At 38.6% G+C, this 17,901-nt stretch overlaps 1 protein-coding gene across 1 annotated transcript in view; it reads left to right on the top strand.

The window, feature by feature from the left end:
• LOC145989056 (uncharacterized) overlaps positions 1-17,618 on the top strand; it is a 158,405-nt gene extending 140,787 nt beyond the window's left edge. Inside the window, exons 7-9 of the mRNA XM_083124354.1 lie at positions 4,696-4,890; positions 10,064-10,206; positions 16,138-17,618. Coding sequence (XP_082980480.1) covers positions 4,696-4,890; positions 10,064-10,206; positions 16,138-16,219 — 420 coding nt within the window. The 3' untranslated portion in view covers positions 16,220-17,618. The remainder of the gene's footprint in view (positions 1-4,695; positions 4,891-10,063; positions 10,207-16,137) is intronic.
• The last annotated feature ends 283 nt before the right edge of the window (positions 17,619-17,901 follow it).

The following is a 17,901-nucleotide window of genomic DNA, read 5'->3' as shown; positions in this document are numbered from 1 at the left end:
GGAAGGACGTAGAGCAGGCAGATGAAGAGAAGGTGAATTCTCTTAGGGTAGAGACAAAGAAGCTTGAAGTATCTCTGCGAAGAGAAATGCAAGATCAGACAGGAACGTTTGTCCAGAGGGTAAGCGAACTTCAGGTTCAGTTCCAAAGATTGAATGTTCAGCCAGAACCCACTCCAGATGTTCATTCCAGCCCTTTTACTCCGGATAGAGATCTGAATCCGGATGCTACTCCTTATGAGCCGCCCAGGTTAGCTGAGAAACCTCTATTCGCTGCAAACAGAATGAAGGCTGATGGAAGAAAGAGGCCTCGATACGATGATACTTCAGATGGATCGCCACCTAGAAGAAGGCCAGATTTTAAGATGCCTAGAATGGCGGATATCGCCCACATCCCTAAATTTAAAGGCGACATTGAAGCTCAGTCAGCTGAAAAATATCTTCGGGAGCTCAACGTCAGCTTTGAACTTATGCAGGTACCCGAACATTATAGGCTAGAGTTGCTTCCTAGAGTCTTCACTGATAAAGCTGAACACTGGCTTGCAGGGAATATTGATAGTTTCGTGAATTATGCTGACTTTTGCGCCAGGTTCAAAGAAGAATTCGCTTCTGAGAAGGCTAGACAACGGCAGCTAACAGCTGTGAGAAACAGGAGATATTCCAGACTTGTCCACGAAAGTATGGAGAGCTTTGCCTGGAGCGTTTATGCGGCCTATAGAAACCTGAGTGATAACTTTAATGAGGGAGAAGTACTTAATTTGATCATCGGGCAACTTCCTTATAGAATGCGAAACCTTTGTTTAGCACATGCGCCTAGACCAGTAGATGACCTAACCCATTTCCTCAAGGATTTTGAAATCTATGATGAGCCAGATGCATGGAGGAACAAAGATGAACCGAAAGGAAAAGAACAGAATTCCTCAAGAAACTATAAAGTCCGGAACATAGAAACGAGGTCAGAAGGTAATTATCAGCGCCCTCAACGTTTCACTAATGAAAGAGGAGGCAGGCGTGATTTTAGATGAAACTCTTTCCGACCTTACCAAAACCAAAGACGTAGATCTCCTGACTCAATAAGTATCCGTGAGGCTAGAAGTAGCCCTGGTCCTCCGAGACGACGATTTGCGGTTGAGCAGAATGAGAATCGCGGACCTCCATCTCCTAGACAAAACATTACATCGGAGCAGGAGGAGGCCGTAGAAACAGCGCGGGAGTTTCATCAAAATCAAAGGTCCCAGTCTAGCCAGACAAACTAGGACCTTGTCTAAATGCTTCGTTCCTGTTTAGGCAAGGGCCTTCGATGGAGCGGCCCAAATTAATAGATAAAGATGTCCAAGAGTTACTAGTAAATTTCCAGCTAACAGAAACTGAAGATACCATTTTACAAAAGGAATTGAAGTCTGTAAGGAAATCCAAAATTAGATACAGATCTGCAGTGGTGCAAGCTAAATTAATGGACTTCACAGTAACCTATTTGATTGGTACTGGAAGTGAATGCTCGATCCTTAATTATTCAATCTGGACTAAGTTAGTTGATAAGATACCTGGCATACAGATCCAGAAAGTTCCAGGGGTGCGATTGGTAGATTTCTCTGGAAGTCATAAGAAGCGTGTCATCGGAAGTAGACGTGTGGGACTGGAGATCGGAATTGTGAAATATATTGTTACAGATCTTCTTTTAGTCATGAAATTCATCGAGCAGCACGATGTAGAGATGCGATTCAGAAGAAGCTCAGTGAAGTTATTTTTCTGGAGAACTCCTGATCGTGAGGAAGGGAATCCTCTGAATATTGAAGCAGTGCGGTACATCCACATGGCCCAGGAAGAGGATGTTGAGATGTATAAATCCGCGGACCTACGACGGAAAGTAGAGTCAGTAGATATTTTGACTGGTTCCCAAACACAGGAGTCGAGAAGTGTGCTGGACTGTACTCTGAAGAGAATCCCTGAGAAGCTCATGCCAGTGAAGGAAGATAAGTGTGAGATGTTGCAGTGCACCGAAACAGTTCTTTACCCGCCGTATTCTGTGCCACTTTTCCTGATGAAAGTTCTGGAGAATGAACTATATATGTGTGGAAGACTTGGAACATTATCCGACCATCACGGTATCTATTTGTGAGTGTATTGGTTATCAGCTGGCTAGTTACTTTGTTCTACATTCTGTGTCAGATATTACAATGTATTATTCTTGGGTCATTAATCCATGTATTCATGCCTAACGAAGTCCTTCATCATTACAACTGGCCTATCAACGAAGTAGACCCGCAAATCTCCAACTGGAATCAAAAGCTGTTTCTAGCCAAGTCCAAAGAGCGCTCTAGAAATATCAAACGCAAATTTAAGACTAAAGACCATGCGCTCGAGCTGCACGAAGATGACTTGTTTCTTGTTCGAAATCATAAGCTTAGTTCGAGGAAGAATAGAACAATAGCTAAGCTCTTCGAAGTGTATATTGGACCTTATTTAGCCACTGATCTTCGGAACAACACAGCAATGCTAGTTCACCCCAGGACCAGGCAACCCATCGACCGAGTCAACTTCGACAACCTTCGCCTCTACAGGTGTTCATCGGAGCGAAGAAGAGAAGTGGTAGGGGAAGAAGATGACCTAGTGACTAATGTGTAGGAGAAACAGACTCTTATTACTGTCATTTTTTTTTCTACTGAATTTGAAATCAATGTTTCATGAAAATTTTTCATAAATTGTAAGACTTAAATTTATTCAAAATTTTCGCCCGAGGAAGGGGCATATGTAACGACCCTGCTTGGTCGTCATTCAATTATTATTAGACCTTGCGTGGTCGCTATATTATTTTTAATCGGATGAAAGAGTTAAGCGGAATGTCCCTGCGAGGCGTACGCTTCTAGTTTAAATGTATTCTGAAAACGTTAACGGTTCCACCTCTACGTTTACGAGCTTCACTCATTATTAGACCCTGCGTGGTCGCTATATTCTTTTTAATGTTATCAATTATTGTCATTCACATTGTTCAACGTGTTGTTTAGAATAGCAGAGTCCTGCGAGGCTCATTATTAATTGTATTATCTGAATGCACACAGTTTTAGTTTATATTGTCACGTGCATCTAGTGATTTTCCCACTAGTGATTTCTCAATGTCAAAACCTTGATATTTCTCAGTACGAAGGTTGCAATATGTAAAAAAATGAGTTAGCAACGCGTACTTGTAGTAAAAATTTTCACCACCCATGCGCCACCGCGAGTATAAAACCCAGCACAGCGAGACCGGAGCTCAGTTGGCTCCCGGATGTCAACTGGCAAACATCTTGGGAAAAACCGGCCATCCAGCCAGAAGCCTAGCAGCCATCCCAGAAGGAAGGAAGGAGGAAGAAAGAAGAAGAAAAGCCTAGCAGCAACCTAACTACCCGGTCTAGGTGCCAGGCTCTACCTGCCTGGCTTGACTAGGAGCACCTAGACCTCCTTCCTAACCTGCCGCCCTTGTACAGGAGACACCGGTCGGCTTGCCGATTCCTAGCTAACGCCGGGGGTGTCGCGGCATCCTTAAATCCTTTACCCAGCGCCCGCTTGTCGGAGGTGCCGGCTGGCTACGGCCAGTTCCTAGCTTTGGTTGGGGGCACCGCGCACATACTACTTTCTCTTACAGGGGAGTCCGTGACGTCAGCAGCGAACAGCGCCCTAAATAAAATTAGGTCCCTATACTCCCCCTGGCGCCTCACTGCGAGGAATAAATTGAATGGTCCCTTCCCCCCTTTTGAATCCTGAAGTGGTGAATGCACGTGTATGGTAAATGTAAATGCACTTAAGTGATAAAGGTTAAAGACTAGTGTGCTAACAGACTTTCTTACGATAAGTTTATAATAAACATATATATACATATAAAGCTGTTGTTCACGTTTTACCCAGCAAGCCCTGAGATATCTAGAATCTGTGTTCAACGACTGGTAAGAAGTTAGCATTTATGGGTAGACTTTTGCCGTCCTCCTAATTGAAGTGTTTAGAGTGTGGTGGGACGTTGCAATGTAATGAAATTAAATTAAATTATAGGCAGAAAATTTTAAGGAGGAAAGGAACTATGATACATAGTCATAAAAATATAAATACTGACTTAAGTATTAGAATAGTCAATCCAATTTCATTGTCTAAAATATTTTTATAGCTTATATTATTATTATATAATGCAATACATAATATAAGCATATTGTGTGCTCTGATTCTTTTTTGTACAAGGAGTTATTTGTTGTGTCCATTTGAAGTATTATGTGTTTATTATTTTCATTGTATTGTGTTTATTTATTGTTCTAAAGACTACATTTTCATAAATCATAGTGAGCGCGATATTATTAACTTTCTAAATGAAATTTTGCATTAGCCTCAATTAATTATGTATTTACTGTGGTTAGAATTATTGGTTCCCTAAATGTCGTCAATTTTATAGTCAAGTTTCCCGGAATGCTATGGTTTGAAATATGATTTTCTCTTTTTCCCACAATAGCTTAACCACTGTATTAATCATGCCAATAAAGTAAATAATCAGATATTGCCTCTGTAATACCCAGCTGATGCTGACTTGTTCTATCACTCATACACGCTATTACACATGGGAGAATTTGGCTGAGAAATAAAGTTATATTTCTCTAACTATAGTTGCATTTCGATAAATGTCTTTGTAAAATGTGAATGATTATTTGCCAAATACTGATGCTTGTTATTCTTCTGCAGAAGCGTCAAATTGCATATGCGCCTCTGGTGGCCGTCAAGAAGAGGATCCGGGATGATGAGCAGGACTTAACCAAGATCCCTGGAGTTCCGGGGGTTGACTACCCCCTCTTCAGACGTGTCCCTCCAACACATTTCCACTGCGGAGCCGTTCCTTTTGCTCCTGGAATCTACGCCAACGTGGAAACAGGTTGCCAGGTAAGTTAAACCTTCTGTTGTTCTTACTTAAGTAAGATCTGATAATCCTACACAATATGCTAAGATGCTAATTAATCCACAGCGCTTATTTAACTTTAACAGGACAGTGGAGCAATATCTAATTCTCTCCTGTATGATAATTTGCCGTGTGGTCCTATTCCCGCCAAAATCACACTCCACTAAAAAGCGCGGCAGCTGAAGAGCCATTCACTCAGAGCCTGAGCAATACGTAATTGAATATGATTTGTCGCTTGTTTCACGTGAGCGCTATTGCGTCAGCTGCTTCGGCGGAAAAACGACATAGCTATTTCTATCAGTCTATAGACATTATTTTTCAAAACATTACAACCAATTACAGTGAGCCCAGACGCCAAGGCCTCATTAGTCTGCAAAGTGCAGACCACGATGTACTACCACAGAGAAATGTATTCTAATTAAAACTCCCTGATACTACATGGAAAAGATATTGACATTTGGATGTCTTCTAAAAAGGTCACCCTATCAGTACTGAGTTGAAAAATATTTTAATATTCATATCATTAAGGAACACTATATTGAAGTATTTGAATACGAAATCAGTTAGTAAAGTTTTGTCTTGCAAAATTTCAATTCGATATCAAATTTTTGATGTGAATATAACTTTTTTGCGAAAACTAGAACGAGCTTGATTTGATTTGTTTATACTTCGATTTTCTGCTACTTTTGAAGAGTTGTGAAGATGAGGATGAGTTATGATGTGATGAAACCGATGAAGAGACACTCACAAAGAACATCCATGCCCAGGCCTGGATTCGAAGCCGGGAATCCTGGGGTTATAGCGCGTGTGAAGTAAAAATATTACTGAAATATTGATTTTTTTCTGCAAAAAAAATATCCTTTTGCATGAAGGGGACTCCCATTTACCTGGCAACCCTGCTTTTGCCTTTTGCGAATGACGTTCGTGGCGCAACGAAGTGAAAACTTAGTCTTTTATTTGAAACAAAACCGGCCAGCCACCACCCACCAACGGGTTTCCAATGTAGGGCAACGATTTGCCCCAAGGCTGTCTAGCGCCTTTTCACCTCGCCGCTTGTGTGTCTGTTCAACTCAGACCAATCACGAATAACGCAAGAGAAGGGATGACGCAATCGTGATCATTGATAAAGTTGAATGACACACCGATATCGGATAAAGACAAGTCATACAAGCAGCTGCAATATTAAAGTTATGCTATTCAGGGTGCTCGTGCAAGAGCTACTTTAGTTTCAATCATGGTTGCATTGCATGGGTGGCGTAGGGGGAGATTGCCTCTTCAGTTGGGTTTAACTAAGGGGGGGGGGGTGATTTTTATTGCGTCTTGTTTATCATGGTAAAGTTAAGCCGTTGTAGCCTTTTTTGCCACTTAACCATGTTTACTGCGAAATTTTAACGAAAATTAAAACCAACATTAAACCAATACATAAAAAGTTAAATATTAAAAACAAAGAAAGAAAAATATAAAGTTACAAAGAAAAATTACAAAGATAAAAAGGACAATGAAAAAATGCATACGGGAATAAAAGTCAAACCTATACTCACGAGCATACAATTGGGTTTAACTAAGTGGGGGGGGTGATTTTTATTGCTTCTCGTTTATCATGGCAAAGTTAAGGCTTTGTAGCCTTTTCTGCCACTTAACCATGTTTACAACGAAATTTTAACAAATGACAATTAGGAAACAACATTAAACCAATACATAAAAAGTTAAATATTGAAAACAAAGAAAGAAACATATAAAATTACAAAGAAAAATTACAAAAATAAAAAGGAAAATGAAAAAAATGCATACGGGAATAAAAGTCTAACCTATACTCACGAGCATACAACAAAACACACATACACACACACTCGCATATTCATGACTAGGGAAGGGATTTTTAGGTGCTAAAAAAAGAGGGATTTAGGACTTTATAAACTCCAATTTAGGACTTTTACGTGCTTATAATAAATTAATAGACATAATCATTAATTAGTAATACTGTTATGAAATAACTGGTGTTACATGCAATTTGTATACAAAAGTAACTATTTTTAGTGCAGTGATTGATTGATTGATTTGTTGTTTAAAGTCCACTTTATGCACAGTAAGGCTAATCGGGACTGGACCTACAGTTTAAAGTGGGATCCGAGCCACTATGTGCATCCACCGAGTATCGAACCCTGGACCTCTTGATTACCAGGCGACGACCCTACCACTGCGCCATTTGGGATGCCCTATTAGTGCAGTGAATACTATTCTTTGATTATAAAAATATATAATTTGCCCAATGTAAGAACGTTATCATATTTCGAAGTACTGCAGCACCATATGCTTTTTTCAATGTTCTCCGTGGTGAAGTTCTTCCAGTCGCCTGTGAGTGGGCGCATTTTGTGCAGTCACGGACGATTCTGGATTGCCACAATTCCATTAACTTTCAATGTGATCGTTACAAGCTAAAAGTGTCAGTGTGGAACCAACCTTCTCTCTATGCCGCAGGAAGTTATTTGTGCAAACTTCATAAATGCAACCGAACCTGATTCCCAAGGCAGGTTTGGATCTTCCCTAGGTGTAGTGGCAACATCGTCGCCTTGTAACAAAGAGGTCATAGGCAGGGTTGTTAAATGTCCAGAATTTTAAGTAAATTCAATTCCGATCCAGGATAGAAAAATCAACAAAATGAGTTCTGGATCATAAAGAACCTTTTCATCTGTAAATTATTTCAATTCTGTCCAGGAAACAATTTTTCCAGATCAGTTTTAAATATGGTTCAAGAACCTTTTTCCAGATGAATTTAAATTCGGTTCAGGAATCTCTTGTTCCGGATCAATATAAATACGGTTCAGGAAAGATTTCCCCGGATCAATTTGAATGCGGTCCAGGAACTTTCTTCCCATGAAACAATACGCAATTTGTACCAAATTTAAATTGTGCAAGAAGACAGGTTATGCTTCTGGAGTTACATCGTGGTTCGGATTACACTTTAAACTGTAGGGCAAGTCCCGATTAGTCTATATGTGCATAATGTGTGCTCAAAAACTCAGCCTCAAACTAAACTCAAACTGCAGGCAGGTTCGCAATGGTCTTCTCTCCTTGATGAACATCCCCTATATTAGGGAAGCTGTAGTTTCCGGCGCAAACCATCCCCTTTCACCTAGACTGTTTTGTCAATGGGAGAAATAGGCAACGTCATTGGTCACTTGTAGGGTTGCCTTACCTACTCGTCATAGCAGGCACTCGAAACAACCAATCAGATCAATTTTTGGAATCTTCCCACGCTCTTACACCATTGGAGGCTGGGAATAATGCCGGTCCTGTTTTACCAACTGAACTATTTTGTAGCTAGAATTCAATCTCAAAATAGCCCGCATTTTTGTTTGGTATGCTGCACCTACGGCGGGAAGTACTGTGTTCAACAACAGAAAATGTCTATTCCACTCCACATTTTTCCAATTACGAGATGCGGAAATTTGCAAGCACGTTGATACCCCTGGCTGTTCCGTTGCTTCTTTTGCAGCTCGGGTTCGTTCAATGTCTCAAATGTTTCTGGTGGAAATTAAGGGTATTTCTTTAAATAAGTTACTTTTAAGTTAAGCAAATTGTTTAAAAGGCATTTTTCAAGTCAAAAAAGGGCTTTTAGGCATTTATAGGAATTTGTAGTTCATTTAGGCATTTATAGGAATTTATAGTTCATTTACGCATCTTTAGGTCCTATAGAATTTTAGTAGAGAGGTGCGGTGTACATGAAACGCAAAGATCTCTAAATAGCACACGTCTAGGGCGTAGCAATGAAAATAGGTATGGACCTAGAAATCCGTTCCCTACTCACACAGAAGTAGCGTAGCTTTCACTGCGGCTACTTTATACTTAACGATGTTCCAATTATAAGCTAAGTCCTCCTCCAGGTAAGATAAGCCAGTGGGTAGCATCCTAAAGCGCCCTTTCACAGGGCACCACCTAAGAGTAGCCCGTATGGCAATATGACGCTCCCTATGAATATTCCATGTTAGCAAAGCTCACGTAAAAGGAATATACAAGGGTCGTACAACAAGGATTGTCTTGCACCAAATTCTAATCAAAATTTCCGATATTCGTTAGTTTAGTCCGGCATTGGAAGTTAGAAAATCTGAAAGATTTTGTGTCTTTAAACAGAGGTTCATCTCGCGAACTTTTCTCCTCCTTGTCCCGTTAAAATCTGGACCCTGGTTACCTAAAGCTACCTCTTTCATAATAGCCCTGTTCTCAATGGACATACCCAACTCCGGTATCTGAAAATTTTCCATTCCAAATATTATTTTCAAAATAAGAGCTCCCCAACTGGGTTGCTTGGGAATACAAAAGTCTAATACACACAGAACCCAAAACGTGTCAATTGACACATATATATTTTGATTTCAATAACACGTTAACGTGCATAAACTGCAAATGATGCACCTTTTAGTGTGTCAAAATACACATTGTAACGTATTAAAGGGTATTTTTGTGAGATGAAGTTCCGTGTGATGCACTAAAATTCATCAATTTGGAAGATCAGACAAGATCATTTCGAAGATAAGAAAATTACACATTTAGCTGTGTCAATTGATGCATTAAAAGTGAAAGTTTGTTATCTTCGAAATGATCTTGTCTGATCTTCCAAATTGATGCATTTTAGTGCATCACACGGAACTTCATCTCATAAAAAAACCTTTAAAACATTCCAATGTGTATTTTGACACACTAAAAGGTTCATCATTTGGAGTTTAAGCACGTTAACGTGTTATTGAAATCAATATATGTGTGTGTGTGTGTGTGTGTGTGTGGGTTCTGTGTGTACAGAGTAAAACTATCAAATAAGAACAAACAAGCACATATATAAAACATTAATTAACCCTTATACGTAATTGTCTAATAGCTGATTTCCGACCAGTTCTCAATTCAGTACAATAACCAAAATAAACAACCACAGATCAATACCTATCGTTTCATGGTAAAGAGACGTATAACGTCGGAGTGATTAATAACCATACTGTTTGATTCTCGCCCAAGTAAAATGCTAAGGTCACACTAATGCTACTGACAATATACAGTATGCTTTTAGGTGATACTAGAATTAGCTATTGAAACAATAATTATTTTAGAATATATACTCTGCATTTGTGTACCTTTGTTTTTTAATATACGTGTTTACCATTTAAGGCTTACCACATCTGTCACGACGGAAGAGAAGGGGCTCAGGGGGCTCAGTTCCTCTGTCCAAATGGCACCATCTTCAACCAGAAGGAATTTGCCTGCGACTGGTGGTACAACGTCAACTGCGCAGATGCTCCTGCGTTTTACAAGTAAGTAGCAGTTTCGGCTCTGCAATAAGTACTTCAGAGCTGCAAAACCACCAAATTATTCATGCGTTGTGTGTTTGGGTACTTTGCATTTCAGTCAACGTAACTTAGCAAAGTATAAACATACGAGGGGCGTCCAAGACGAATTTAGAAACTCTCACAAAGCGACCATGCAGACAGATCATATTGTGTCAAAGTAATGTTAACACCATTAAACATTTACTCCATTTTTTACATCCTGCTATCTCTTTCCAGGTAATTGCTGGGACCGTTGAAAGTTACCCTTGCGAATAAATTTTGACTGAACAACAATTGAAGTATCGAGCGGTAATAGAGCTGGTTCATCTTGAATGGATTTTCTTCCTCTCTTGAAGTCGTTAACCCAGTTGTAAACGGTGGCAAGGGAAGGGGAAGTTTATTTGTATACCTTGAGCAAACGGAATTGATGGCCTTAGGTGGAAGCTCTTCCAGCATCAAAAACTCTATCACCGCTCCATACTTCAATTGCTGTTCAACCATAATTTATTCGCAAGGGTAACTTTCAACGGTCCCAGCAATTACCTGGAAAGATAGCAGCATGTAAAAAAAAAATTGAGTAAATGTGTAAAGATGTTAACATTACTTTAGCACAATATGATCTGTCTGCATGGTCGCTTTGTGTGAGTATCCAAATTCGTCTTGGACGCCTCTCGTATATTTCCAGTCACAATCTATGTTCCTAACATGATTCAGATACCAGTACCGTTAAACCCTTCATAATCTGCGAGCAGACTTATCCAATATTCTCTTATCGGAGGGGGCTGGAATGTAGAAGTGAATATTACATATCTAGGGTGTTCGGGGGGAAAAGCGCTTAACTCAAAAACTGCAATTTTTACAGCAGTCGGTTATTTATGCTTATTCTGTTAATAGAAAACATTGCAGACACAAACTACATGTTGCATCATCACTGCTTAGAATATTTACACATACCCAATATCAAATTATACTTATAGTATTTTATTTAATTGAGTCAGTGTGACTTAAATGAAAGCAACAGAAAATCGTAGTTTGTGACTTACAGTATGTGTCTTTTCCCGAACACCCTATCTCCTTTATAGTGGGGCGAGATACACGATAACATTCTTCGTAATTACCTTTTTTAACCATCGTTTCAAAAGCTGTTCAAAGACAAAAATGGTAATTGGTGGTCATTTTAAGAGGGTATGCATTTACCACTTTGATTTCTTCCGAATTTTTATTGTTATCAATTCAAAATGTTGATTTTCTCAAAATTTTAGACGAGGCTGTGGCCTCAGCAGTCACCCTGTTACGCCAATGCTCATACATAGTGAACTTTATCCTGCGCTTTAGCCTTCTCATTTTGTATATAAGGTTCCATTGGAGCTACACGACTTGAAGTTCAACAGTGACCATTGTTAATGGAATGATTGTGTTTTATTCTTACGTAGAAACGTACTACGTATACGTGCAATCACTTCGTACAAAAAACTTCGGACTGTTATTTCGTGTGACATCACATTCTTTATGCTTCTTGATTTTCCATCGTTACATTGTTCAGATACTTGCTTAGAATAATATGGTGTTTTGATAGACAGAGAGAGCGCGCTCGAGATGATGCTAAGTTTTGTCAATATGACAAAACCTTTAATAACGTAAAGCATCAATCATATCATAATAATCTTTCCATAGGTTACCGATTCATGAAGTATAGAGTCATTGTGGGATATTTCCATACTTGCATGCGCAATCTCACCTAACTGGTTAGAAGAGATCGCGAGAAATTAATTCTCCGATCAAAGTGAATTATCAAACATAACAAAGCGGTAGGAACAATCTACTACCTTTTCTAATTTGGCCTACTTTCGATGTTAACCAATCCAATTAACTACACTACTTGGTTCAAACCTAATTTTGGTTTTCCTGTCCATCACTTTATAATCATCCACTGGTCTTATCCCATTACAACACTTAGATATACTAACGGAAGTAGTTCGTATTGCAATAAGTTAGTACTGAATATGACGTCATGTTCTAAAAATTCCATATATCTCTAATTGTGCTAGTTCCCCAGGTGTCACTTTTGACACGGTTTTCTTATCAGAGCCTAACCATTTTCGCTTCCCGCGCCAGCGCTCAGCCAATAAAATAACGTAACTGCAACCGAACCAATCAGTTAAGCTCTTGGCATACGAAGCTGATTGGTTAGTTGGACCACGTGAGCTGCTACGTCCCAGGTTTTGGCTCGAAACAAACAAAGCCACACATCAAGGCTAATAATTCTCTAAACCAAATGCAATACGGAAATGGTTTCGTTACGATTTAACACCATGTTATTAAAACAAGTGAGAGATGGAAAGAAGAACCTCCGAGCGGAACGAGAAACAGTAGGGGACGAAATTTCACTCAGGAACAGGATATGGAACACACTTGAGGGGATCACGATACGTAGATTCGAGAAAGTTATTCAGATGCCTTGACACACAGGACAAGGGAAGAGGAAGTGACGCAAAATCACTTGTAAAGATCATGGGCTCATCGCAACGGTGCATAAAGTTCGTACAGGGCGTTGCGACTTTTCTGGTAGCACATGTAAAAACGCCGATTCTAGACCCAGTAACGAATAATATTCTTATGTAAAATATACCATGCAAAAGTTCTTCTCAGTAACAGACTTATCGAATGAGATGACACTCGGCTCCTTTTACCACTTTTCAAGTTACTCCCCTCCCCCCCCTCTGGCTATCGGGCTACAATCTCACAAGAGAACCTCTTCGACTTCACCCATAAGATTATATGAAGCGAATGACATTCTGAACTGTTTGATTATTATGAGATTACGGATTCACCCTATATGCTTAGTTAAGGTCTTAATATTGCATTTTTTATCGTAACTCTGAAGATAAATAATGAAATTATGAAGATCTAAACACATTCTTACTCATGGCAAAAAAATGTAACCCTCGGTTGCTTAAAGCAGTGCAACACACTTGACTTGAGAATGTTTAGACAAGAAAAACCAAGGATGGCGATATGTTATGTAATAATATTGAATCAGGAAACTACGAAGAAAATTGTATTGCAAGATGAAGATATTGAAAGATATAAAAGGGAGATTGATATTGGTATATAGTTTAACATTTTAGGTTGCTTGTCTTCTCATTTTTTGCCAATAGTGAAGGTGACGATCATTTTTTCCCTTCGGTGTCAGCTATTATTAAGCCAGCATCTTGTTTATTTCATTAACTGGTATCACAAATACATGTATCTTATACAACAAAAATTATTTCTTACATCAACTGTTTACACACCTTCCGCAACTGTCGCGGAAGGTTCTATCGACAATGTTCCCGAACAAAAATTGGATGATTAACAACATATTGAACAATACAGAACAAACAACAACAAACACGAACGAAAAACAGAAGAGGTCAGATGGCGGACAACAACTCCGGAAGGAGCGGAAGCCTGGCATCCGTATCCTTGGTCCGGCGTAGGGCGAGGAGTCCTTCCACCAGTATCTGTAGAGGCTGGAGTAGAATGGGGTCCAGCAACAAGCTGAGGAGACGACGTAAAACTGCTAAGTTGTCGACTCCTTGCGTTGATGGTTTCGAGGAGAAGGCCTGTGATTGGCTGGGAGAAGGAGCGGCCAAAGTATCGCTAGTATCTGGCTTCGGAGGTTGAATGGTGCTCGGCTGTGACATCGAAGGTGGTTGAATGGCGCAGAGCGACGAAGTCGCAGGTAGTTGAATGGGAGCAGATGATGTTGGAGGTGTGGGCAATTTCTTCTTCTCCTTGGTGCTGGGGGCCCTGGTGGATTGCTTTGAGCCTGGCGTACGGGAAGCCTGTAGAAGTCGTACAAGGGACGACAGCCCTTGTTGTTCCCTGTATGCTTCCCATCACAGTTGACACACGTAGACGGGAAATCTAGTGATCTATTGGGGCAATCTTCTATACGGTGCTCCCTTGCACATTTGACACACTTAGGTGCCAGATAGCACAATCTCTGTCCGTAACCATATTTCTGGCATCTATGGCACTGTAGAATTTTTTTAGGCCGCAGTTTTTCCACTTTGACTTTGAAATCAGAAATGGATACAAGATTGAAAGGGACGAACCCCTTCGAACGTCAATTCAGCACGTAGTATAGAACTACAACCAGTGATGATGGCACCTTCTTGGAGTCCCGGGAGGTCGGGATGAACGAACTTGTTGTTTGCGGTCTTTCATAAAGAGCTCCCCTAGGGCATTGAAAATGCTTTTTCTCGGAATGGTCCAGAGGGACATGTCGAAAAACTACCTTTCGGTAGCATTTAGATGCAGAACCTGCAGCCATGGGGGCAGAGTTTCTCTCCTTCCAAGTTTGCAGATACGACCAGACTTTGTGCAGAGAATCTTGAGCTGATTCCTCGAGCAGACGAACGTGGGCGACGTAGTAGCTACCTTCTTCAATCTCGCTGCAACAGCTGAGTGTTGGAAGGTATTTACGAATATGGGCCGAAAAAAAATTTCGGAGCAGAACGGACCAATGTCGAATCGTTGGAAACCATATTTGGTCTCCTTGGTGACGATCAATGATGATTACATTAAATTTATTTAGGGCACTCACTCATATGCTTGGACTGCAACTTCCGAAGTTCAAATCATAATCTTGAATGGCGAGTTCGTCTGTCGAAGTAGAGTATAATACTCTACAGTAAAGACAAACCGTGCTTGTTTTTTATCACTATCTTCACTTGACTCTAATAAAGCCTTCTTTTTCATCAATTTCTTTCCAACTGTTCGATATTTTAGTTCTTGGAAAAGATTTTGCTTTTGCCTTTAGGCATTTCATATTCTTACTTGCCTACCACGTTCTGCCCTGGGTGTTGTTGTTTGATAACTAAAAATCAGTAATAACTTACTTTTAATAATAACAATTAATCATAATATAGAGCTAAAGCTTTAAGGATTTACCTCCCCCATTCTACCCCGGGTTGCCCTATATGCGACATTCACTAAAATCAATCATTTAAGAAATTTTATCAGAAAATTTATAAAGTACCAAATTTAATAAATTATGTTAAGTAACTCATATAAATGGATCTTATTCTAGAATTTCTGGATAGATGGTGAAACTTTCAAATAAAGTATAATCGAGCAAAATATTTTGAAACAAGTTGATTCAGTTATAAAAGAGGATGGCAATTTTTACGTTCAATAATAGCTTTTCTTTAATATGAATTCTAAAATAAGTTATGTAGACCGTACCTATATTAGGAATGTATTTCATGCCTTCCCAACGAATATCCTTTTCACTCAAGTAATAAATATTTTTAGCTACCGTCTACACTCGAAAATTGCAATTTCTTTGAATAGACAGGTTGATATATCAAAATAAGGATTCAGATTTCTTCGTACATGCAACTCACTAACTTGGAATGTATTTTCAAATATGTAAATGTGAAAATTTTGTTACTATCATGCTGAAAAAAACATTCCTGCAAACAATATGACAACTACAGAGGTGTAACTGCTATAATTGACATGTATACGAGCACGTCATTACTCTACATTATATAGACCTATGTATTATATTTATGTTATAGTTATTTACATGTAATATCTATGCATGCTATTTAATTTCACTTACATTCATAATATTTGTATTAATACCTCTGTAACTGGGGATATCCCTTTCTCTGTAGGTAGCAAATAATTAAATAAATAAATAAATAAATAAATTCAAATGCTGTCTCTACGAGTGATTGTTTACTACTTGTTACGACCTCACAATATCTGCTTGTTCTGACACATTGTTTAAAAATTATAACGTTTTGATTTGTATAATTATTGCTTTCAATACTTCTTCCTAATGATCGTGGAGTCATTGTTTTTATTATAAAATACACACGAATTACTATCAACATTGACTGGAGTTTTTCAATCTTTCAGCTTGAATTTGGATCCATACAAGAACCCATACATTCCAACGCCAGAAGAGGTAGCCAAGAAGAAAGCACAAATTCTACTTTAATGAAGTTTATTTTTTTAACACCAAATCAAGGATATGCTACCTTGGATCGTTTTTAACATTTGTGCATGTGCTGAAGTGAGGTACTTGTATTTGCATCACACAACATTTAAGGAGTCAATTAACCTGATTCAATGTAGAAGCAAGGTGTTAAAATTATAGGTTCATGCAATTTTATGTAGATTCAACTCCTACACCATCCCACAATTTTGAGATTCTTTAAGCAAGTTTCAGCATGATTGCTTCTAGTCATCAGTCTTATGATTCGTTCAGATATTTAATTCAACTTGTCTTCCACTACTTTCTTTACTTTACTGTAGTAGATTTGTCACAAGTTTTCAGCATCCTTACTCAAGTACTCTATCTTTGGCCTCTCTCATCTTTTTCTGCCTTCAATTATGTTTCTCACTATACTTTCAGAGTATGTGAAAGTCCTCATCTGTTTTTAGCTTCTACATACTTTTTTCTGCCTTCCTTCTTCTTAGATGAATAACCGAATTTCAATCGTTTCTGTACTCTCTTTTTCATTCCAATACTCAAAGTAACTCACTTCCATGGATCACACAAGTGTTGACAAGACTCTTCTTTAGTCCATCTCCTGTGTGTGCCAAAACATAACTTAAAAGTCTACTTGTCTGTTTATACTGTTATATATCTTGTTCTTGCTCTTTGACCCTCTTCTAGCTTGAACTATTTAACTTCTAATTTCTGACTTGCTTTGTTCAACTTTGATATCAATAACATGTACCACTTTCTCTTCTTCCAGATCAACTTTTCACCCTCTTTACCTGTTGCATGCCATGACTTTCATCTTCTTGTACATATTCTTCTTGAACCCTGTCACATAATTTTGTTCATTTCCTCCAGAAGCTCTTGGTTTTCTTTTACCCCATTTTACAAAAAATGCCACTGCGGTGTAAAATATGTTACTGTATTACATATACATATTATTTGATATACAAAGGACCACAGAATCGAAACAACTTGTTTGTATTCCGTGAATCATTTGAAGGATTCATATAAGAAGATCAAATATATTCCTTGGGAAATGGCCATCATAAATGAGCAGGAAGTAAGAACAGGTAGTACTCAGATTCAAAGAATACAAATTATTTTAAAAAAATAATCTACATGATCTGACAACATTAAGATTACTTCTTATTTGGGTTTTCTCTTAACTTAAGATGGTCAATTTTGAGGGAAGGTAGGCTATTTGATCTAATCTAATGTGAATCCTTCAGATCCTGATAATGCAAAAAAGAATATTGTAATATGTTTGAAACATTTTGTTTCAATAGTTCCATGATATGTATATCAACATTAGCAAATACTGTTATTTACAGAGCTTGATGTTATACGGATTTGAAAAAATTACATTACTCTATGCCCGTCTAGCTCCATTTCAACCATCGCGTCTTTCCTTACATTTCAATCATTGCTTTGTCCATATATTCATTTGGAAGCTTTTACTTTTGCTTAATTGCATACTTTTCCCCCTCTTCAGCGTTATTCTTCTTAAATTGACTGTAGAGTTCTTATTTTTGCGAATTACATGTTGTAGTTATTCGAAGGACAAAATCTCAGATATATTTTAAGGTAAACAATTTATCATGTAAATATTGCAGCAATGTTAACGAGCATTGATATTATGTTAGTTTGTTCTGAACATTTATACTTAGTTTAAT

Source organism: Lepisma saccharinum, chromosome 6, assembly GCF_977018435.1.
Source record: "Lepisma saccharinum chromosome 6, izLepSacc3.1, whole genome shotgun sequence".
In the NCBI taxonomy this organism is placed as follows: domain Eukaryota; kingdom Metazoa; phylum Arthropoda; class Insecta; order Zygentoma; family Lepismatidae; genus Lepisma; species Lepisma saccharinum.
The sequence above is the reverse complement of the archived record's forward strand: the minus strand, read 5'-3'. Positions and strand labels throughout refer to the sequence as shown.